This window comes from Sander vitreus, chromosome 19, assembly GCF_031162955.1.
Source record: "Sander vitreus isolate 19-12246 chromosome 19, sanVit1, whole genome shotgun sequence".
NCBI classification, from domain to species: domain Eukaryota; kingdom Metazoa; phylum Chordata; class Actinopteri; order Perciformes; family Percidae; genus Sander; species Sander vitreus.
The window spans coordinates 12032551-12057392 of NC_135873.1; the positions used below are offsets into that span (position 1 = coordinate 12032551).

The following is a 24842-nucleotide window of genomic DNA, read 5'->3' on the forward strand; positions in this document are numbered from 1 at the left end:
GAGCAAAGCTAGCACCTAATGGAAAATATTGAGCCAGCAATATAAGTCAACCTGTAAAGTCAGCATGATATACGGTTATGTCTTGCGGTTACTCAAAGTATTAGGTTGCATACATTATATTTCACTATATAATCACCAGGCTCAAGGCTCTACTCCACTGCACAAGTTTCCAGATGTGCTCCACAGAAAAATACACCTCTGTATGTCGTTGTGTGCCTCTCCAACGATGCTAGTCCGTCTGTCTCTGACAAACGGTCTCATTCTCAGTCTCCTCTCACAAGTTACCGTGGCTGACTGTTATCAACACTCCCTGTCACTCTCTCTGTATCTAGGTTACAGTTGCTATGACGACTATTATGCATGCCAATCAGTGGCAGTGACTCATCTCTATACCTTACCATTGCATAGCTGTATTTAGGGATGTCTGCGCACAAAGCGCATGTTTACTGGGAGATTTGCTGCACGTCTAAGATTACAATGGGACCCAGGTATGAGATCTACATTGGGCTTGGTGCTTCCTGATAGCCCGGTAATCCAATTTGATTCTCTGACCCACAGTCTTAAGAAAGGGTCCGATGATATAACACTTGTCTAATCCGCTCTTACAGGTTTCTAGGTAACTCGTTACTATGGGGACTGGCTGTGTTCAGTCTTCTGGGATGTTGTTGCTAGGCGATAAGCTGTAGTGGTGAAGAGGTCCACCGGGTGGTGTGTACTTGCAAGTGTTTATTTAAGAGGTACAGCAGGAGAGTATTTGTTGCAGGGCTGTCTCAATTTTTCAATGCATTTTTTTTTTTTTTTTATGCTGTCAAGCACCAAGTGGGCATTAGTGCAGAGAGGTACTCATTTAAGAGGAGGCCTTAACCCACACAACTATGCATGTGTGTAGAACAGGCTCTCGTTCCAGCTCTGTCTGGTCAGAGTAGATGGAAGACAGGAAATCAGACACAAAGACACTTCAGACATCTCTTATGAAACAATCCCTGAAAAGGGAACAAATCTAAAACCCATTTTTCTCTTTTTTTCATCCCCATTCTCCCTCCAGGTCTGTGGATCGCCAGGCATTCTACCATGCCTGTCCCCCCACCCCTCAATCCCCGCAGACAAAAGCACCTGCCCGACACACACCTCCACCCCGAACAAAGGGCAGAAGGTTCCACCTTCCCCTCCCTCTTCCCTCATTCCATCTTCTCTCTTTCGCTTCTCCCCCTTCTCTTCGTCTCATCTTTGCCCTCCTCATCCCATCTCGTCCACTGCGCATGCCCCAGGGCCACGAAGAGAACCCGTCCCGACTCGTCCCCTTTCCCGGCGTTTCACTGGCTGACTCTGGTCACATGCTGCCTGCTGCCTTCTCTGATTGGAGCAGGGGAGACGTGGGGCGTGGTCTCGGCCTGTCCCTTCCACTGTGTGTGTCGAAACCTTTCGGAGTCTCTCAGCACGCTCTGCGCCGACAAGGGCCTCCTGTTTGTCCCCCCGCACGTTGACCGCCGCACCGTGGAGCTGCGACTGGCTGACAACTTCATCACGGAAGTGGGCGGGATTGACTTTGTCAACATGACCGGATTGGTTGATTTGACTCTGTCGAGGAATACCATCCACCTGATCCGACCAATGACATTTGGTGACCTGGAGAGTTTGCGCTCGCTGCATCTGGATGGTGAGCCAAAAGAGTAGTCCTATTTTAAGATAACTACAATCCTGCTGACTTCTACTACTTGGATACGACAATTTGGTAAAATATTCAGATGACTCGAGCTCACGGAAACACTGAATTAAAACCTTTGTGTGGTATTATTCATATTTGTGTGTCTAGGCAATCGCTTGACAACACTTGGACCCAGAGACCTCGCAGGTTTGGTCAATCTGCAACACCTGATCGTCAACAACAACCAGCTGGTCAAAGTCTCTGTCGAGGCCTTTGACGACTTCTTGCTCACACTGGAAGACCTCGACATGTCCTACAATAACCTCAGGAGGTAAGCTTTTGTTTCTGTTGTAATCACCCACATGCATCGTGCCTACAGAGAATGTACTGTTCTGCTTTGTTAAGTAGAAACTGTAATACTCTGCTCAGGCCTAGGTCTCAGGCATATGCTTGCAGACGCACAGCTCAGCTCCCAAAATTTCAAGGCACAGTGGAAACGCCTCGTGCGATCACGCAAGAGTCAGCAAACACAATGAAGGGGAACCAGCTCAAACTGCTGAGGCTGGGAGGAGAGGACTAGAAGCTCAGGAAATTGAAAGTGAATCAATTTTGATGAGGTCCTAATTTTCTTTGACTTCGATTTTGTTTAAGATGTGATGAGCACATGCCTGAGCTCCCTTCATTCAGTGTGAGTGTGTATTGCTATATCTATTGTATCCGGTTCTTCCTTTAGCGCACTTTGTAGTATTCCACTCATATCTATCTAGGACAATGGGGACAGCATCACTATGTATCCCTCTGGACGAAATAATAAGTCAGAACAATGATGATATTCTCTATCAACCGCCTATTCTGCTCTTCCCACTGCGTTGATGAATTCAGCAGCTTTTGGCTGTCAGTTCTGATTAAGATGTTTCATTTGTCTCCTTGACAGGAGCTCTCTGGCCTCTCTCCAACCTACACCAAGCCATATGAAAAATGTAAAGAGTTTTAATGATACATACAGTGGGGCAAAAAAGTATTTAGTCAGCCACCAATTGTGCAAGTTCTCCCACTTAAAAAGATGAAAAAGGCCTGTAATTTTCATCATAGGTACACTTCAACTAAGAGAAAATGAGAAAAAAAAAAAATACAGAAAATCACATTGTAGGATTTTTAATGAATTTATTTGCAAATTCCTCGGGAAAATAAGTATTTGGTCACCTACAAACAAGCAAGATTTCTGGCTCTCACAGACCTGTAACTTCTTCTTTAAGAGGCTCCTCTGCCCTCCACTCGTTACCTGTATTAATGGCACCTGTTTGAACTTGTTATCAGTATAAAAGACACCTGTCCACAACCTCAAACAGTCACACTCCAAACTTCACTATGGCCAAGACCAAAGAGCTGTCAAAGGACACCAGAAACAAAATTGTAGACCTTCACCAGGCTGGGAAGACTGAATCTGCAATAGGTAAGCAGCTTGGTGTGAAGAAATCAACTGTGGAAGAAATTATAAGAAAATGGAAGACATACAAGACCACTAATAATCTCCCTCGATCTGGGGCTCCACGCAAGATCTCACCCCGTGGGGTCAAAATGATCACAAGAACGGTGAGCAAAAATCCCAGAACCACACGGGGGGACTGGGACCAAAGTAACAAAGGCTACCATCAGTAACACACTACGCCGCCAGGGACTCAAATCCTGCAGTGCCAGACGTGTCCCCCTGCTTAAGCCAGTACATGTCCAGGCCCATCTGGAGTTTGCTAGAAAGCATTTGAATGATCCAGAAGAGGATTGGGAGAATGTCATATGGTCAGATGAATAGAACTTTTTGGTAAAAACTCAACTTGTCGTGTTTGGAGGGGAAAGAATGCTGAGTTGCATCCAAAGAACACAATACCTACTGTGAAGCATGGGGGCTGGAAACATCATGCTTTGGTGGCTGTTTTTGTGCAAAGGGACCAGGACGACTGATCCGTGTAAAGGAAAGAATGAATGGGGCCATGTATCGTGAGATTTTGAGTGAAAACCTCCTTCCACCAGCAAGGGCATTGAAGATGAAACGTGGCTGGGTCTTTCAGCATGACAATGATCTCAAACACACTGCCCGGGCAACGAAGGAGTGGCTTCGTAAGAGGCATTTCAAGGTCCTGGAGTGGCCTAGCCAGTCTCCAGATCTCAACCCCATAGAAAATCTTTGGAGGGAGTTGAAAGTCCGTGTTGCCCAGCGACAGTCCCAAAACATCACTGCTCTAGAGTAGCTCTGCATGGAGGAATGGGCCAAAATACTAGCAAAAGTGTGTGAAAACCTTGTGAAGACTTACAGAAAATGTTTGACCTCTGTCATTGCCAACAAAGGGTATATAACAAAGTATTGAGATGAACTTTTGTTATTGACCAAATACTTCCACCATAATTTGCAAATAAATTCATTAAAAATCCTACAATGTGATTTTCTGGATTTTCTTTTCTCATTTGGTCTCTCATAGTTGAAGTGTACCTATGATGAAAATTACAGGCCTCTCATCTTTTTAAGTGGGAGAACTTGCACAATTGGTGGCTGACTAAATACTTTTTTGCCCCACTGTACATTAGCAACTGCCGTTTGCCTTTTGATGCGGCTTACTGGGAGGGGTCTTTACAGACTGAAATTCAAAGTGAGTCTGCATCACAGATGTTTTCTTATGAAGGTTAAAAATGCTCAAAACTGGAAACAGATGTCATATGAGCACATTATCTGTGTAAATTAATCGTGAAGGAAGCTTATGGGCGTTTGGTGTCTCCTGCAGCTTAGATTTGTTCAAATACTGCTTTTAGCAGAGTTTTACAGATCAACTCTGGAACCTGAACTGAGCTCATGTGGTTAACCTTCTGGAACACTGATGTTCAGCAATGTAGCAAGGATGGGAATTCCCAGTCTTTATTTATTAAAACAATGAATACAAATGTTGTCAAGTTATGACCAAATTATTGGTTGGCTTCTGCACTACCAACATCTGACTCCTGTTATGAATCAAGGCCTGTAAGATGAGTTTAATAACAAAATGAAAGTGTTTGTGGGCAATAATGTAGACCATATCAAAAAGGCATGCTTGTGCAACACTATCCTTTATTTGTCTCTCTCTCTCTGTAGTCTACATTACGAACATCATTTAACAAATCATTAAGCCTAGTACTTCTTGCTCCTCACATGCCTATTGTCCAGAGACATTGCACTTTATAGACAAAGACAGTGACCATCTGCTTTTATAATAAACTAGAACATCAATTTTATAGCACTTTTCTCAACAAGGTTACAAGGTGCTTTGTTGTAGCCTACACTAATTTAGCAATTTTCCATCTCCCCTTGAAGTGATTCAACTTAAATTACACTAAGCAGTATATTCCCCCAAATTATCTTTGACATCAACTTAATAATGTGGGATATTGAGAGGGAGCATGTTCTCAGCCCTGAGAATGCTACAGTGTGTCTCAGATAACACAAAGCAAATGTACAGTGTACTCTAAGACAGAGAGAGACACTGCATTGAAGTCAACAAAGACAGGACACAAGATGAACTCAACAGTGTATGACCCTGACTCCAAACATAAATGCATTACTTTGTGTATTCCATTTTGCTGGTTCTCAGTCGTCTGTTTTGACTCTCGAATTTGATCACAACAGTTCTTAAGTGAATCCCTGCACAAAAGGAATACTAAATGACTACAGCAATAGGTCACAGATGGGACTGGTGAAACCCAGAAAAGAGAAGGATTGAGAAGGAAAATAAGCATCTGTTGTTGAAGTCTGTCATTGATGTCACCAGTAATCAGTCTTTGCTTCTTCCCATTTTCCGCAGAGTAACTTAGAAATGTGCTCGGAACACAGAGAGTAAGCTTTGACTGATCTAGTAGCAGCACTTATTTTTTAAATCAGGTTGATTAATTAATAGAGTCAATGTGACCCACAAGGGACACTAACCATCAGTGGCGGACCGGTCTTCACAGCTACCACTATTTTGAAGAAATATTTGCTAATTGAGCCACTCTTAAACAAGAATAAATCGGCAATCATGGCACAAAGTCTTAATTTAAAGATTCTCACATTATCCTCTAAATATTTCTCTATTTTGTTGCTACAGGGTGCCATGGGAGTCCATTCAGAAGATGGCCAGTCTGCACACTCTCAACCTGGACCATAACCTGATAGACCACATAGCGGAAGGTGTCTTTGGAGAGCTGTACAAGCTTGCAAGGCTGGATATGACGTCCAACAGGCTCCGGACCATGCCTCCTGATGCCCTATTTGCAAGGTACTGTAGCGCTTAAGCTTCTTTTGTTTCTCCAAGATGTGGTTTAGTGGAAATATTCGGTGGCAGACAACACTTCAGAGCCACCAGGGGTTTTTAACAGAAATGCTTCAGCACTAAAATCACAGGGAGACAATGTTGGTGTACAGACATTCTGTACATTTTTAAGTCAATCCCTTCACTATATATTTTGCCATCTAATCATCCATATGCACTATATGTACATCCTAATATAAATCCTGTCACTCTTAAAAGTCCACAGACTGGAACATGTGAGGAAACCATACCCTGTGTTCTCATTGTATTTCTCTTTTGTGTTTCGTTATATGAAAATAAGGCAGTGGCTTGTTCCACGCCGTGTGTGTCAAAGAAATCCACAGGGGCAAATTCACCAAAAGGTGAATTAATAAGGCCCTAAAGGTCTCCAGTGCCCACTTACTGGCTAGTCATACATTTTCAACTTAAGAAATGGATGGGAAAATAATGAGCGAGGTAAAGAAAATCACACTCATTGTAGAGGTGCCAAATAACCTCAAGCTAACTCAGAAATAACCAGATCCAGCTGTGACACGACCTCAGGCAACTTGCGCTCAGCACAGTTGAGATTTAAAGTAAATTGCTCGGGGGTTGTACGGTCTTAGTTACTAATTGTCGAGTGAGTATGTTGACTGTTCAAAGCCAAGACCAGCGCTGTACGATAAACCACAAACACAGGTGAGGAACACTTTTTAATAACTGGTTATAGAAAGTTAATTAAAATGGAGTTAAGTTTTTTTTTTTACTGTTAATGGAATGATTCATTTTATTATACTATACTAATTATTAGTAATGTAATGTTATTTTATCATTAGTTCAGTGTAATATAAAACCATCAGTTTTTAAACTTAAATACTTTAGATGGTTTTTAAAACAATTAACGATTGACAAACACCATTTAGATATTATGAAGTTGCAACTAATGCTTATAATAATTAGTTCATGATTAAAAAGTGGTTTATAAAGCATCAAGTAACTTGAATTAATTTGGCCTAGGCATTTTTAGTGAGCTATAAGAGGTGATTATTTGAGCACTGATCATAGCTATCGTTAGGTTTATATGTTTGTATTGCTTTAAATATTTATTACCATTAACAATGTATTATAATCATCACTTGCAACTTAATAATAGCATCCAAATAACAGTTCACAAACAGTTTCTTAAATGTTTACAAATCATTTGGTAATCATTAATACTTAATAAAATATATTAAATATGATCAAATAAATTATAGCGTCACTAATAAGTAAACTTATAAATTATCATTTCATCATTTGTTAACAGTAAAATAACTCAAGTTTAATAAACTATCAATTTTCCATTTACCATTAATGAAGGTTATTATAAAGTGTTACCCAGAGCTGTAGTCAGCGATAAATATGTTTTTTAAAATCAGGCCCGTTTTCAAAAAAAGTAACAATTTAAGGTAAAATTATCACTTCAATTATACTTCCATTATACAGACATTAAAGCTATTAAACTATTACGGTGGTAGTGTATTACCGCCCCAGTCTTTAGAAACACCTTCCAGAAACGTGCTTAGGAAGTAAGCTAAACAGAGTCCTGTTTTCATCCTTGTTATTTGCAAATGTATTCCAATTTTAAGTTGCACAGGCCAGATGCAAGATGCTTATAACCGCACTACTTCTAAGTTTTGCTCCTGGGTAGGTTTGAACCGCCTGCTGTGGACCATTTTCAAAATGACTTGTTTTTCTCATTTTGAGCAGCAAGCTCTTGTTAACCTCCTGATGCCAAGACCTCACTTTGTGGCAAGATGAGTTTTGTTCCTTAAACTCATCCTTTAAAAGCTCAACAATTTCATAGCAATAGAAAAAACCTTGAGTGACACAAGGAAGGAAGTTGCTGCTATTTTATGAAGCGAGGGGAAAATGATACCTACTAAACACCTGCTCACGCTCACTGATTAACATTCTTACATTTACAATTGTAAAGCATGAGGTTTTTATAGCGAGTCCAACATTGGCTACAAGTCAAACTGATCAAGAATACAGCATTTAAATGAACTTTAACTCCATTTAGCCTTACAAATATGTGCAAGTGATGTCCCTTTCTTCTCTCATCTTCAGGTCCCAGACAGGTGCAATAAGTCCCACCCCCTACAATGCGGTCATAAGCTTAAATTTCGGTGGGAATCCTCTGCACTGCAATTGTGAACTGCTTTGGTTACGTCGGCTTATCCGTGGGGACGACATGGAGACATGTGCCACACCTCCACACCTGGCTGGAAGGTAAAGTTCAGCATCAGCAACATCAGTTGGTCAATGGATCATTTCAACCTTCCAATGTTTAGAACCAGCTGCTTATCTTAATCCATCTACTCAGTGAAGCATTCCTCAATGTCAGGGGAAGCAAAAGAATAGCTACAGGTGTGTGTTGAGCCTAACTGAATATCTTACATCAGTGTTTCCCAGCCTTGTCTCAAGGCCAATCTGTCCTACAAGCTTTTGCCCTGGTCCTGTTTTAGCCCTCATCTAATTAAAGGCCTCACATTTAATGATATCTTAATTGGATTGTCATGTGTGCAAGAATAGAACTGGAGCAAAAACTCACAGGACAGGTAGGCCTTAAGGACTACATTTTGAAACAATGATGGGTTATTGCTGCAAGTCTTTCGGTTACATCACGCGTTCTCCTCCCTGCAGCTCTCTGCTAGAATCTTCCAGTCTAACCCTGTAGTCAACATGGAGTGAAAACAAAGGATTGAGCATCTGTTGTTGTCATCTGTCATCGCTGTCACAATTAATTACTCTTTGCTTAGTCTAGTTTTCTGCAGAGTAGCATGGGAAATTGTTCAGACTGTTGTGTGTTACTGAACTTTACCCTTAAGTTGATAGACAAGAGCACATAGATCTTTAGGTTAATGTACTACATTAATCTGCCAAACCCACCTCTGAGGGATAAAAGACATTACTGTACCAAAAATGTTCTCTCTCTCTCTCTCACAGATATTTCTGGTCGATTCCTGAGGAGGAGTTCACGTGTGAACCACCTCTCATCACCCGTCACACTCACAAGCTGTGGGTGCTGGAGGGCCAGCGAGCCACACTAAAATGCCGTTCCATCGGTGACCCAGAGCCAGTAGTCCACTGGGTTTCACCAGATGACCGCATCATTGCCAATTCATCCCGGACCAGCTCCTTCAGCAATGGGACCTTGGATATGTTAGTAACAGTTGTCCGGGATGACGGGGCATACACATGTATCGCAATAAACGCAGCGGGCGAAGCAACTGCCACCGTGGACCTGAAAATAATCCCCCTGCCTCACCGGGGCGGAGCAGGCGGAAACACAGGGAATAACAACGTGAACACCAAAAACAACAGGAACGTGACCAATGGGATTTTACGGACTGATCCGGGCTCCTCGGATATCAGCACGGGGAAAAACGGAGGGATTAACAACGGCGCAGGACGTGGAGGGGAGGTGGAGGATGGGAGGAGAGGTGGTGAGGACGATGAGGGCGACAGTAGCAGGGCCTCGGAAGGGGAAAGGGCCGGCGGAGGGAGCATGGAGGACGACGTGGGGGACGAGGAGGAAGAAAGGATGGTTGATGTACAAGGGGTTACTTCAACCTCAGCTCAGGTCCGATGGGATATGGGGCGTTTGTCTGCCGCTTACGTTGTCTGGATGTATCAGATACAGTACAACTGCACTGCCGACGAGACCCTCATCTACAGGTCAGTTCAACTTTTGCTGTGTAATACACATTACCCACTATGCAAACAATGGGAGCTAATGTTATGAAATGGGACTTTTACAGTAGCTTCGATGCTTGCCAATAGGTTCTCCTTTATATGCAAACACAGGTATTTTAATTCCTCCTTCAAAAAAGGTGAAATTCCTGTTTTCATGCAAAACTCCTTAAATATTCATCCATTACAGCGGGACACTTCAGTAGTGCAACTGTTCACCTTGTACATGGACGGGTGGATAGCTCAAGGGAAGGATGAGTGGGGAGACAGATGAAGGGATAGAGGAGCGAAGGAAGTTAATAATTTATCTCCATCACTGCATGACACTAAAACCCAACAGGTGGATAGTCAGTCAGTGCACATAGGAGGACAAATGCATGAACATTGGGGAATAAAAGGTGATTTTGAGGGAGCGGAACTTTCAAATATTTGTGACAGTGTGCCCTAGAACATGAAAACATCTAGAGGCAAGTAAATAGTGCCTGACTCTGAATGCAAGATATGTCTACAGCAACATTTAGTGAGATACAGTAGAATGTGCCAGTACTAATGGACACGTCTGATAACATAACACAGGATCTTGATGGGATATGTCATTTTCAATTTGAAGCAACAGTTTTACCTTCAGTAAGCAATGTCATTTTGAATTTAAAATGAGATCCCTTCACACTTCACCGTCCGTGTTTACTCAACATGCTCTCGGAGGAGGAATAACAATCAAACATTTATGAAGACCAGATTTGAGGTTAAGGGCTGCAATGCCGTTCTTGTTATCACAAATTGTTTAGGAGATTGCCACACCCTGCTTTATACGTTTAGGTTACATTTTAGAAAGAAAAAAAAAAAAAAAAAACACAACATGAGGGTTACACTTGGTTACAGCCAAAAAGAGTAGAAGGAAGAACAAGTTTAAGCTAAGCAAGTAGTAAATAAGTCCGAGATGGATGGATTCAAAATAGGAGTCCTGACTTTCAAAATGTAACAGTGTGGCTTGGGTTTTTCGCAGCTTGGTGTATTTACATGTACATTACTAATGCAAAGCACATGAATTATGTCGACATGAAGTCAAAGTTGACTGCCTCTGTGTTTACAAGCATAGACTGATGAAACATTTATGTGATGGGGTTGTTGCTACCGTAAAATATGGAATAAGAGTAGGGGAGTGAAGGTTCGTTTTTTACTATGCAGCAATGTAGGGTCCGAATGTGGTTCCCCTCAGATAAGATGGTATTATGCTATAAGTGGTATCGAGAAGGGGTGAAGGGAGCTAGCCGTATGACAGGGAGAGGACAGGGAAGACGGACAGATGGAAAGGTGATTGGAAAGATGAAAAACTGTGTGCAGGTATAATGAGAAGGATTGAAGCAAAGTAAGGAAGATGGCTGCCAAGGGTGAATGGAAAAATGACAGATGTGGAGGAGGAACTAATAGTTTGAATGATGGAAAGAGCCAGAAGGGAAGAACAGGTGAATTTTAAGACAGGAACGAGGCCTCAGAGATTTCAGGAGAAGGAGAGGGATTGAGGGAGAAGGCAAAGATAGGAGATGGGCTCTACCCAAATCACCTTGGGAGAGATTGAGATGAAAGAAGGATGGGTGAAAGGAGAGAGTATGACAGACAGTAAGGGGAAGAAGAGAGAGGGGCGGGGCCAAATGGTCCTTGAGGAAAGAGCAATGAAGCAAGGCCGGGGCGAGGGAGGGGAGGTATTTAAATCATTCACTGGAACAGAGAGAAAAGTGTGTACACAACTGAAATACACCTAGGGATGGAAAAAGGGAAGAAAGAGTGTGGAGGGGAAGAGAAAGGGAAATTTGGGATAAAAGAAAAAAAGAAATGAGGTGGTGTGGTGAAAGCCCTGCAGCAAAGAGGTGGAGTCAGATTGAAACGCCATATCAAAACAGACACGTGCAGATTCTGTGCAGTCCCATGACACATTTGTGGCAATTACAAACGGAGAACTAATTACATGATTGAATTGAACGAACTGAATGAGATCTTAACTCCCTCGCTGATCAGCTCCTCTACGGAAAATACTCTATTAGGAGAGCTGTCTTGCTACTTACCATCGAGGAAAGGTGTCTCAAACCAATGCATATAGCATACGCTGCATCTATAAATAGAGAGACAAACAGGGGTTGCCTCACCTACAACGTCCCAAGAGTTTTAAACACCTTTTTAAACACCTTTGACAAATGTGCAACAAAAACAGAACATTGAGCTTGATAAAGGTAGTATTGGATTGCATTCAATTGTACAGCTGTTTATAATATTACTTTAAACCCCAGTTGCTCTGGCTAAATTTAGCTCTTGCAAACAAAAAGGAAACAAACTTTAAAATAATAATGGTCAGAGGTGAGGGCTCGGCAGTGCCGCACAAGACAAGAAAATGCTGATAGACACAAAGAGTCTCACAGAAGCAAAACAGAGGAGAGATAAGCATGAAAGCCTGAGCCAAGGCAACCGGCGTCACAGGAGATATGCTGAAATTCAGCGAGGAGGGAGAAAGTGATCTGGAGTTTGACTAAACTCTAAACAAATCACACCGCCAAACAAAACAGAGGGGAGTCTCAAAGGAGAGATAGAGAAGTAATGGCTATCTTAAAGGTGAAATTGAGATATAAACACTGAACTGAATTGGAAACGAGAAGAAAAGGGTTGAAAGAGGAGACGAGAAGTCTGAGGGCTTTGAGGGAGGAAGCAGGGAATTCGGTCTCAGAGGACAGATCCGGGGGAAATGGAAAATCAGCCAGTGATTTCTTCTATAGAGTATCATGCTATCAACGTCGCGGAGCTACCGCAATATCACACCAGCTAGCGAGACTGAGAAAAGAGGAGTCCGCCAAAGGGAGTCTGGCTTATGAATTTAAAAGGAGAGAATGGATGAGTGAGATTTCACACTATCGTAGACATTTGTCTTCATATTTTGTTGTTGTTGTTGCTGCTGCTGCTGTATATGTGCTTTGGCAGGTGGAAGAAATGCACAAGCCCCGCTGATTTGAGCTGAGGAAAGAGGAGGGAGATAGACAGAAAAAGAGGAAAACAGAGAGAATGTAAGAATGACAGATAGAGAACAATAAGTGAGCCACATAGTTAGATATATGCTGTATGTATAGATTACAGAACAGCAGAGCACATTCTGTGGCTGCCAGATTTAATCATCTTTAAAAGGTCCATGGCATGCTAGACAACACCAGCCTCCATTTTAGCATAGCTTGTCTAATTCTGATGTCATCTGTGACAGTGCCAGGTGGGATGCCGTCCATGTGGCATCGGCTGGGCACCGCTCACCCTGTCACCCTCAGCTCCCCTGACACCGTCAACTGAGCCTCCTTTCCTGGAGCTTTGCCACAGCGTTACAGTGCAACACTTTGATTTAATCGCAAGAAAATGCCCTTTATCCTCTAATGCAAGATCTGTTTCAGATATTCTGAAAAAAAACTTGCAATACAATAACCAAGGACTTACAAAGGTTGCTGGTTGAATGCAAGCAATTACCAAATTTACATGTATTTTTTTGCCCATGCATGGGTACAACCTACCTGAAGGACAAAGAACAGGAGAAAGATTGTCCCATCACGTTAATGAGGCAGCATTTGTAAGTGACCTCTAGAACCATCTGTGTTTTCTTTCTTTACAGCGAGATTTCTAGGTTTGCACAACAATGTCTCCTTTACATGGCCATGCATGCATGGGTGAGCGGAGCTCAGTTGTAAACCACCACAGAACACACGGGGGTGGACACAATCCAAAAGCCCTATCAACCTTACAAAACATGCATCATTGGTGGTAATGTTAAAGGTCCCATATTGTAAAAAGTGAGATTCCCATGTTTTTTTTAAATCCTAAAGCATGTCAAGGTGCTATATAAATACTGGGAAAGTATAAAAAACGCTTAATCCACAGAGAAATGCACAAAGCCCGTATTCAGAAACGGGGCCTTTAAACAAGCCGTCAGGACTTTCGTACGGCTGTTTTTATATATATATATATATATATATATATATATATATATATATATATATATATATATATATATATATATATATATATATATATATATATATATATATATATATATATATATATATAGAAAGTGCCGTTACAGACATTAGCCGACTGCAATGACAGTGCAGAGACTCCGGAGGCACAAATGCGAAAGACCCGGAAATGCTGACTAATCAGAGCAGACTGGGCTTTTTAGAAGGGGTGCTTTTTAAACAGGCGCTAAAACTGAGCTTTGTAGACAGGGTGAATACAGGTATATTCAGACAGACGGTATGAGAAAAATAATGTGTTTTTCACACATTAAAGAATGTAAACAAGTTTTAGTAGAAACCAAAAATACAACAATGAACCTTAAGATTAGCACAACATAGAACCTTATAGTTTTTGTTGAGGCTGTGTTAGAAACGATTCTGTAGCAGTAGCATGAAGTACTGTAGATAGTGCATAATACCACCCAAAGCTTCACATCAATATTTTTAGTTGGAGGACTTATAGGAACTGCATTACAATTTACAGTATGTGTGTCGTTAGGTCCATCCTCTGTATGTATACAAAAATTGAAATACATTTTTCAATCTCTGTTGCTTTCTCTTGTGCCACTGACCCTTTTTTAACATTGGCAATCTGTTGGAATAGAAGTCCTCAATAAGTTGTGAATGCCTTAGGTAGGGATTAGGTACGCCAGTGGTGGGTATTTATACACTTGTACATGTCAGAGCCAAAAGTTTCCCATTACATTCAGGTCTTCTAAGTCTGTAGGCAGGATTGAAGGGCTTTGACAATCTTCAAAATTTCGCCTCAGTCACCACACGACCAACCTTCCTGCTGCGTGGGCACTCAAAGTGCCAAGTTTGACACAAAATGTAATGGGAACAGAAATGATCACAGGGAAAGAGAAAGGAGAAAATTTGAGGGGAAAATCATGCAGAGTTAAAGAAATAATGAGAATAATGAAAGTAAAAGTCTCAGAAAAGCGACGCACAGTTTGACAACCATAGGAAAGGAACATGTTGAGACATAAGACAGATGAGAGCAACAAAAGAAGAGGGAAATCAAAGATTAAAGTACATTTGCTGCTGCTAATTATATAGCATATTTGACTAATATTTCAAACAGAGAAGAGAAAATGGTTGATATATTTAAAATATATATAAATATATATTATATTTGCTTGCTGCACCAAACTATATGGCAAAAAACTACTTTCCTCCACAAAAATCAAACACGCAGAGATGCTGCATATGGCTCGTATTGTACAATATGATATTGCATCCTATTTCAGTCCTGTATTCGCCTGGTAGCCAATACAAGAAATCATACAAGAAACAAGAGGAGTGCATCTGCTGAGGCAGGGATAGATAAGGATGTAAGGTGAGAGATAACGGTGGGGCAGGAGGCAAGGCATGCAACAGCACAAGATGGAGAAACAAGGGCTTAGACAGCCATAAGGATGGAGGGAAGGATAAGGGAGGGACGGAATGGGGTTAAGAGTAGTACCCCAGGGGAAGATGTAATTAAATGTTAAACTACTGTGTCAATACATGTGGCAACTCACATCAGAGGCAGAGGGAGGAAGGGAAAGAGAAAGGGTCAGCACTCAATACATATGTCAACTTATATTATACTGTAGGGTCAGAGGAAGGAGGAGAGGGAGCCAGTTAGATTCATACTTCCTTTGATTATGTGGCTAAAATCACAAGAGGGAAATGAGGGAGAAATGATGGAGAAAGACAAATAATGGGGGATTGTGGAGAACAAGGAGGTCATTAAAAAAAGGAGCGGGAATAAGAGAGAGAAAACGGAATAAGGCGGAGCGGGAAAATCAGGCCAAATGAGGGAGAGACAAGTGAGAAGGATAGATTAAGGAAAGCGAAAAGACAGAAGGAGGGATGAAACTAAATCCAAAGAGTGGAGGGGTGGGAGGGGATTGACAGAAAAACAGATCAAGGAAAACAGAAGAAGAGCTCAGACATTATTGAGGGAGACAGTAAACAGTCCAACGAATCAAGACCAAAAAAATGTAAGAAAAGGTAAACGAACAAAAGACATGACATGTCTGTCAGCCAGAAGAGGAGATAATTGCTTTGTTGTTCCTCCTCGTCTTTCTATCTGTCCTCTCTCTCTCTCTCTCTCTGTCCAGTCTTGTCTGGTGTCAGACCACCAGACTTGGTAACACAGATATAAAGAAGAAATGAAGTAGCGAGAGAAACAAGATAAGGAGAGAAAGAGAGGGAAAGATGAAGAAAAAGAGACAGGATTCCACCACTCCTTTATCCTCTTGTTTTCACCCCTCTCTCGGGTGCTAATAAGTACTTGTTTCTGTGTCACCAGCTTGAACAAAGCACTCCCTTGTCTCTTTTCACTTTCTCCCTGCATCTGTGCATATGTGCGTGCCTTTGCATGGTTTAACCATAATTAGAATCACAGAGACAGACGCGCAAACACTTGGCATGTTAGGCGACGGAGCGCAACGCTGTGTGTCTGCAAATACAGCGATGGTAATGACAACCAACACCCCTGCCTCTTCAACCATTCAATCCATTTCATTTCAGAGCAAGTAGTCCAAGTTATGAGTGGTGCATGTGATATTTATGAACATACATAGTCTCAAGAGCACTGAGGATTTAGGTCCATATTATTTCATGTGGCCACGATATGTACTGCACAGCACAGAGCTGCACATTGGAATGCACGTGTGACAATACGGATGTAAATATGGTATGGGATTGAGTCTGACCTGCAGCCCTTTGCTGCATGCTCTCCCACCTTTCCTGTCTATCCACCGTCACTATCAATAATGGGAAAACCCCCACAAAAAATAATCTATAAAAAAAAATATATATATATAAAATGCATAACGCAGTGAGCGGTAGAGAGTGAATCGGCATATCAAAGATGCATGCGTTTGTGAATGCGTCCAGGACTTCCATGTATATTTCAGTGCATTTGCTTGCCTATTTCTTTCGCAAAAAACAACTAGAGAGGTGATTCACTATCTCATAATAGGGAGGGAGAGGTGGTGGAGGGGCGGAGGAGAAGAGTGGTGATATAGGGAGAGGGGGAGGACGAGAAACATAAGATGAAGGAAAATGTAGAGGTGACGGAGATGAGGAGAGGAAAGGAGAGGAGAGACCTTGGATGCCGGTGATAATAGCAGAAGGATTTGCAGCGAGCACAGCTGATTAGCTGCAGAAATACAGCGGAGAAAAAAGACAGAGTGAGAAAAGGGAGAGGAGGCGCAGAGGGAACGAACACAACTTAAAATGTAAGTCAGAAAGGTGCCAAGAAAGAGTGCACCACTGCAGATTCAGGTATGGGCAAAGACACAATGGGCGACTACAAAGCAATGGAAAGGGCAGAGGATACGGAGAGATAAGGGTGAGGTACTGATCAGCGAAAAGAAGGAAATTGGTTCATAATAGATGGATGGAAAAGGAATAAGGAGGATATATCGAGGGAGGGAGGGTCGAAGAAAAGCTGAAAAGAATGATAGAGTGAAGGACAGAGGATAGAGTGAATAAAAGGGGGATTGAATGGCAGGATTGGAAAAAAATGACTCAAGGCTTCTGTCAAGGCGTGTGTGTGTGTGTGTGTGTGTGTGTGTGTGTGTGTGTGTGTGTGTGAGAGAGAGAGTCACAGTCACACAATGGAGAACCAATTGAATCGTTTGATGCTGTGCACCAGTTTATCATACATAGTATAGACTGTAGAAGGGATTCAGTTGCTTTATGTTAATCCACATTTATACATTTGATGCAGTATATTTCATAATGCAACCGTATATCGGGAAGACGAAAGGGAATCAGCACATATATTGCTTGTTCCAGACTTTACAAATACTTCTTGTTTTTGCACTGAGTCCAATAAAGCCTGCAACAGTTAGTCATATTAATCAAACTGGGACACTGGGAGACATGGGTAAAGAGGGGAAAAGAAAAGCACATGAGGAACCAGTGTGCATCACAACAGTGAATCAGAACCCATTTAAATGTAACCTTTGTTACAGTAAACGGCCCCTCAGCCGAGTACTCGCCACAGTGATGGTCAAGTCCCTCCGCCACACAGGCTCTATTAATTATACACAGACACATAAAGGCTCTGGATGAACTGACACCATTGTCATATTTCTCAGGCCCTTTTATAAGCCTATGATATGACCAAGGCCTTTTATGCAGAAACAGAGGTAGCGTTACGAGTGCTGCTTCTTGCATATTTCATGTGGGAAATCTAACTGAGCACCAACTGCCTGAGTACTACTGGACTTTACACGGGCAAATGAATATCCCCCCCCGTGTGATTGATTGCCCAAGACAGGCTTTCATTTGGTTATCATGCGGTGGCTTTAATTCACTTCTTCAGATGCATTAAAAAAATCCCAATTTCTGTTAATGCTCTGAGGTTTCGAGCAGTCAGTGTCTATCATTTCGCAGAGCTGGCTCAACACCTTGAAGCATAACATTTCTTTGAGTGAAGACATTAATTGAAGGAGACTTTCAAACCTATCCAAATATTCCAAGAGTAAGAATGAATACCAGCATATCCAGCAGTTTTAGTGTTTAATTTTTGTACTCTTGTTTGGAGTCTGCTGTGATCCAACGAGGCAGGTTTTTTTTATGTCAGTGTTTGCTCTTTGAAAAGAAAGCGATGACTAATATTCTGGGAAATGAATCCAGGGAAGCTGTTTGGTCATGAAAACATAGTGTTTAATGTGTGCTTCTGCTAAAAAGGCATTTCTGTGCCAGAGCTTGCTTTTCAAATCACTCCAGGAAATTTGCTAAGGGTAGCGTAACCGAGTTTGCGACACGCTGTTCTTTGCAAAAAATTAAATAAAATCCTAAATTATACCTGTGCAATATCTGATATTCTGGGCATTTGTTCAGAAATGTTTTGTTCACTTTGAAGCCTTGAGAAGCTTGTCAAAATCAGTGATCAATATTCGTACCGTAACCCAGTGCCGAGTGGGCAGCTTCTTTTAGCATTATTTAGGACACCTAATCCCATAATTTCTTTAACACTGCTAAAAATATGTTTGTGCGATAGTTCAGACTGATTTCACTTCTATTAGTAACAGCAGCCAAATTACACCCAATTCAAAACTGAAGAAAAACAAGTAGGCTAAGTTGTGGCGTGCTCGCATGGTCTCTTTATTTTGAATGCATTTTAAACAGACTAAGGGCAGGGTCCGTCTGTGGTGCCCCCCCCCCCCCTCCCCCCGGTGTCTGAGTCACACTAGATGGCATTTATAGACTGAAGGGAGCTGGAATGGTTAGCAACACTGGATACAAAAAAGCTCTTTGATGTAGCGATAAAAGGAAGAGGAAAGAGAGAGAATCGGAGAACAACAACAAAAAACCAGAAGAAAAGAAATCACTAGCAAAATAGTCATGGTAGCAACACAAAAATTCACAAACTTGCCCACACAAGAGGGTTGGACAGCAGAGGGCAAAGTCATACCCATCAGCGACAGACACTTAAGCAGTGCTACAGTCTCCCACACACACACACTTTACCCCCGCATGTCACATACACAAATCCACTGACGTGAAAATACAGATTTTTATTCTAGTATGTCCTAAATACAAACATGAGCGCACAGAAACGAGCACATACAACTTATGTAAAAAGCCAGTGCCCCTCCGTCCTCATCACCACCTCTCTTCATTGTTTTTTCTCCCTCTCTGTCTCTCCATTGTTCACTTCTCCCGTTTGTTAGTTCTAACGGCTGCTCGAAACAATGACGACACATTCTTTATTATCCCACGCAACCACTCACTCATTACCACATTTGCAGTCAAAATAAAGCAAAACACACCCTCACTTATGACGACAATACATCGAACCATTCATTTCCTATAAATCTAATCAAAATCACAAAATGTCCCAGCTTCACTGTAAATCCTAGCCCTGACCGTTAAACCTAAAATGGCCTCTTTTTAATGTGAGGTCCCACAAAATGGCTCGACGTTTGCTTCTCGCAGGGATTTAAGTACGAGCACGCACACATACACACAAGCCTGCACTCCAAATGAGCAGACAGAGTTCTCTTCATTTTCCCTGGGCGCGCTTTCCATCAATAGCCTCATTTTCCCCCCCCCCCCCCTCCTGCAGTATCCACTCCTGCACTATTTCCAGCCATCCTTTCACCCCTCCCTTCCTCTGCTTCTTTTCCAATAGTCAACCCTTTCTCCTTAGTCCCACTGTGGTCCAAATATTCAGGCTGGGCTTCGAGTTCCTGCTGATATTTTTTATTTCACTACACATCCTGTGCACAGCAGGCTTGTTTATTCAACTGACCTCTACTTGTTTTCTTTTCCTTTATCCCTCTTCAGAATTCTACCGCCGACTAGTGACCGGTTCCTGTTGAAGAACTTGGTTTCCGGTGTGGACTATAACCTGTGTGTGCTGGCTATTTTCGATGACACTATCACATCATTAGCGGCGACAAAAGTGCTGGGCTGCGCCACGTTCTCCACCAAGGATGTTTACCCAGCATGCCGCTCTCTCCAAGCCCATTTCCTGGGCGGTACACTGACCATATTGGTTGGCGGTGTTGTTGTCGTCACCCTGCTCGTGTTCACGGTGGCGCTCATGGTTCGCCACCGCGTTTGCAATCATGGCGACCACATGATATGTCACAACGGAAACACTGAAGCAGGAGGCGGGGCCTGCTGTCAGGGTGGAGGGGGCGGGGACAAAGGGGGAAACAGTGGCGGGTGCTACCAATCAAATGGTTCCGGGGACATGATGATGGTGGTCCTGCCCAATGGTGTGCCGTCAAAAAGAGGAGGGGAGACGGACAAGGAGAAAGAGAATGAGAAGGAAGACTCTGCTTCTTCTCTGCCTCCAAAACTCCCTCCAAAGCCCAGGCCAAAACCTAAAGTCAACCTGGAGCATTTTCTTTCAGCTGGGGGCGTAGTTTCCATGACGACAGGGGCAGTAGGTGAGATGGCATTGGTGGTGAGGCAAAGGAAGCTGGACAAGGCGCCGCCATACACCCCTGAAAGTGACAGAACTCCCCTCTACTACTCCCCTTCATCCACCCTGCCCCGTCAGTCACACTCCAGGGACCGCCCGAAACCCCGTCTGGAGCGAGAACTTACTAATCGTGCCAGTTTCTCTCTGGCTGCCCCCCTGAGAGACTCAGAGCTGTTGGACTGGAGAATCAGTCCCCGAAGCAGGGACAAATGGAACTCCTCACAGGCTTATCAGAGCCCTCTATCCCCTCTAAGCCCTGTCCGCGGGACCGTTAGCAAACGGCGGCACTCTCTGGATATGGGCTCCTCTGTTGCCCTAGCGACCGATGCGGCCACGACGGTTGCCAAGCGCTATGGTGCTGTCAATTACGCCAAGCGGCTGAGCGTGATCTGGACGAGGCGGAGCCAGTCTCTCCATGGAATGCTAGTGCAGTGCGCCTCGACGACAAGCACTACATCTTCGACGACCAGTGATGAGGAAAGTGGCGGGGGCTTTGGGGCACGCTGTCAGTTTCAACAGGGATACATCCACGCTTACAACACCACCAACTCCAACTCTAACACTGGGATCAATATTGGGAAAGCGAGCAGTGTAAAAGACAGGGGGAGGCAAACAGGGAAGGATGGAAAGAGTGCTGAAGAACTGGAGGAAAGTGTTGTGTAGGGGGTTGTTGAATGTAAAAAAAGTTAAGAGGGATATAAGGGTCTGTGAGGCAGTTTCAATGGGATCTTAATTTTAGCAGGGCAAAGAGGTGGAAGAGGGAGCAGGACAGGGGAGTTGAAGTGGTTGCAGATGAGGAGGGGAAGGTTGGGAGTTTAGACGGAGGGAGAAGAGTAAACTTGACTCGAGTCTCACTTGTGCAGCTCCTTGATTTTCCCAAGTCAAAAAAAAAGAAAGGGGGGAAGTGCACCTGGAAGTCAGGCGAAGATTTCTATGAGGGCTGAAGAGTGATGGGCGGAAAAATGAGTGGGTAGAGAGATGTGGCAGGAAAAGGGAGAGAGTGGGAGAAACGGATGAGTGTTCTAAAATACTCAAGGCTGAGCTCAAGCTGTATTAGTCAAAAATAAATGATACAAGATGGAACAGAAAGAAGGAACGCAAAAACAAAACTCGAGAGTGGCAGTTGTAAGAAGAGACAATGTAGTGAGTGATGTATACAGTCACAGAGGGAGAGACATAATCAAACAGGGGAACACATCAATAGAGAGAACAGAAGAAAGGTGATATAGCAGAGACAGAGATGGCGTGAGCTCAGTGTTGATCCCAGTAAAGCCTATACACTAATAGAACCAGACTCTGGCTAACACTTCCAACTCTCCAGGGCCTCAGCCCCCACAACGGTTTACACTGGATCAAAAACAAACAACACAACCCGTAATACTGGAGAAACACTCTTCTCTGACAAAAACACAACAGTAAAACAAAAAAAAAAAAGAGATTTGGATGACATAGTCCTGCTTTGTCATCTTCTTCTTGTTGTTTTTTTTTGACTCCAACACTAGCGGCCATTTTGAAATTCTTTTCCAAAACGCAATGAATGTGACTTTTATGTGTCCTCTGTGGCTGGAAAATGATTTTGGCTTGCCGTGCCTGTGGATTATGGGAGCATAAATACAGAGCCGGGTGCATTGGACATGATCAATCGATACCGGCTGGAAAGAGCGAGTGCAGCACAGACATTATTAAAAGAAAGAAATTGGGATTACAATGGAGTCGATATGGATAACAAAATGGAGAGCATGATGGAACATGTGCGTGTGTGCATTTCTGAAAGACAGGATCGCATTGGATGTTGGATGATAACGGACCAAACAAACGAACAATGCTAAGTGTGCATGCATTGTTGGATCAGGGACATGATGTGTGTATGTGTGCCTAAGTGTGTGTGCACATGTATATGAATGTGTATGAGTGGCAATCCAGTCAACCAGACTCCATTTGTGTTCAATAAGGTTTACCGCTTTCTGGACATGCTGTGAACGGAATAAATGTAAAAAAAAAAAATTAATAATAATAATTAAGATTAGCAGCAGCCCGCCCAAAGTGAACTAAGAGCGAAATGTTTCCAGCAATGTAGCATGGTCAGAAAGCAGCAAACATTAAAGGGGGAATTTCAAATTCATTTTTTGTGACTTCAGACTCCTTTGTGCCACATGGATTCACTTTCAATCCAAACAGTGAATGTTTTCAGAAAGGAAGCAGATTAAAAAAAAAACATGACAGAACCACTATGGAAGCCACTAAACTCTTCAAGACTTCTTCAAAACGTATTATGGGATGACTGATCCGATGGCACAGAGCACAAAGACTCTAATAACATCTATCAAAGAGGGAAATAAAACAAAAAGAAAACTTGAAAGTACATACATATATATATATATATATATATATTAGTATATATATATAAAATTATGTTACTTGTCGCACCATGTGTTTGTTTTTCAAAGTTTTCTGGGGATTGATGTATCAAATACAAAATATAAAATGTGTGATTATTTTTTGTTTTAGGCAAAAAGAAATCCTCATGATTAGAATTTAAAAAAATGTTGATTATAGCTAGGCAGAAAAAGATCAAAACAGATATTGAAGCACACACACAGCACAAAAGACAGACACACAATAAAACAACAAGCAGATGCCTATGAAACAGAGCCAACTACATTAATAATAATGACTTTTAACCATTACTGTTGTTTCCTTTCTGTTTTTATTTCATTTTGCCAAAGTCAATATTGTTCTCTGGACTTGATAAATAATAAAAATGACATGTATGGAACTGAGACGGACTCATTAACACAAGGGAGTAAGGGGTGTGTCATGTTTGTGTGCATGTGTATTCACATACTGCATGTACTTTACATGCGTATGTGTGAAAAGAATTTACAGTACGACATTATTTGTCTATGTCAGTTTATCACCAAGTACCTAAACCAGATTTAAAGTGCTATTTAATTCAGCAACATATCAGTAACATGGATAAAGAAGAACAGATGCTGTCTCTTTGGTTTACTTTGAATTTGGAGAGAAATGGGAAGATGACTCAGTCTGGAAATTTTTCGAGCTCAAGACAAACTTGTGAGTCAAAGAAGCTTTAGCGCATGCATGTCTGTGTGGCAGAAAGGAAGTTGTTTACATGTCTGTCAGTGGAGTTGATTAGAAGGTAAGGGTGAAGACAACTTTGAGGTAATTAAAAACGGCACATGAGACAGAAGAGATGGGATGAGAAAAAAAGTGAGGCAAACAAAGAGGTAGATCAATAGTTCCAGGAACAGATGGATCTTTAGAAAGACTAACATACGAGTAAACAAAAGACTAAAAGCAGAAACGATTTGATATGACACAGAATAGGGAGATTGAGAGATGGAAAAAGAACTAAAAGCTGTCAGACTAATGGGTCATGATTCTGATGCTTTGATATTACCAACCGTATCTGCTGGTTTCTAATGTAAAACATTACAAGATCCTTACGCTGCTCCCTGCAGCTGAGTCAAACACTAATTTAGCAGCAAAGCAAAAGCGTGAGCTGGTAGCAATCTGAAACTGAACACAGCTAATTAAACTTCTAAAAATATAGACAAGCAGGAGGAGAGACAACAGTACATTTGAAAAAAATTAACTAGCAAACGAAAACTGGGTCACGGTAGCACCAGGTGAAACATAGTAGCCCAGATCTCCTGTTCTCCAGTCACATACACTTACTGGGGTGTCCTGAGGATTTCCCAGGCTAGATGGGGAATCGAGTCCCACCATCATGTCCAGGGTTTGTCTCTGGTTCTCGTCCCAGTGCATGTACCAAGAACACCTCCATAGGGAGGCGACTGGGAGGCAGAAACAAACAACAGTGAGCTGAAAGGGGCTGAATGGAATGAACAGAGCTGGTTTTCATTCTCAGTGCAATCAGCAGTATTAGAGAGTCATTCAATTTAAGTATCAAAAGAAAGCCTCACATCTGTGTGTGTGTGTGTGTGTGTGAGAAAAAGAGAGTCAAAGCAGTGGAACGGGTTCCATCAACTTCCCTCAATCTCATTCTGTTTTCATCTACCTCTCCTCTCGCATGTTTTCACTTTCTATTAAGCCCTTTGCAGACGCTGCTAAATGCCTAAATGGAGTGTGAAAGATGTGGGGGGGAGAGAGAGAGAGAGAGAGAGAGAGAGAAGGGGAGGGGGGGAATGCTGACACACTTGGGAGATGAA

General features: G+C 42.4%; 2 protein-coding genes across 2 annotated transcripts in view; one reads left to right on the forward strand and one right to left on the reverse strand.

Annotated features, from left to right (window-relative positions):
• The window catches only part of pcxb (pyruvate carboxylase b), a 312422-nt gene that overhangs the window by 106795 nt on the left and 180785 nt on the right, over positions 1–24842 (reverse strand). The gene's annotated exons all lie outside the window — the stretch shown is intronic.
• LOC144534480 (leucine-rich repeat and fibronectin type-III domain-containing protein 4) lies at positions 1025–21521 on the forward strand. Its single transcript, XM_078276428.1, has 6 exons — positions 1025–1657; positions 1814–1976; positions 5752–5922; positions 8044–8205; positions 8923–9654; positions 20004–21521. Exons 1-6 carry the CDS (start codon positions 1072–1074, stop codon positions 21310–21312), a joined length of 3123 nt encoding a protein of 1040 aa, XP_078132554.1. The 5' UTR covers positions 1025–1071; the 3' UTR covers positions 21313–21521.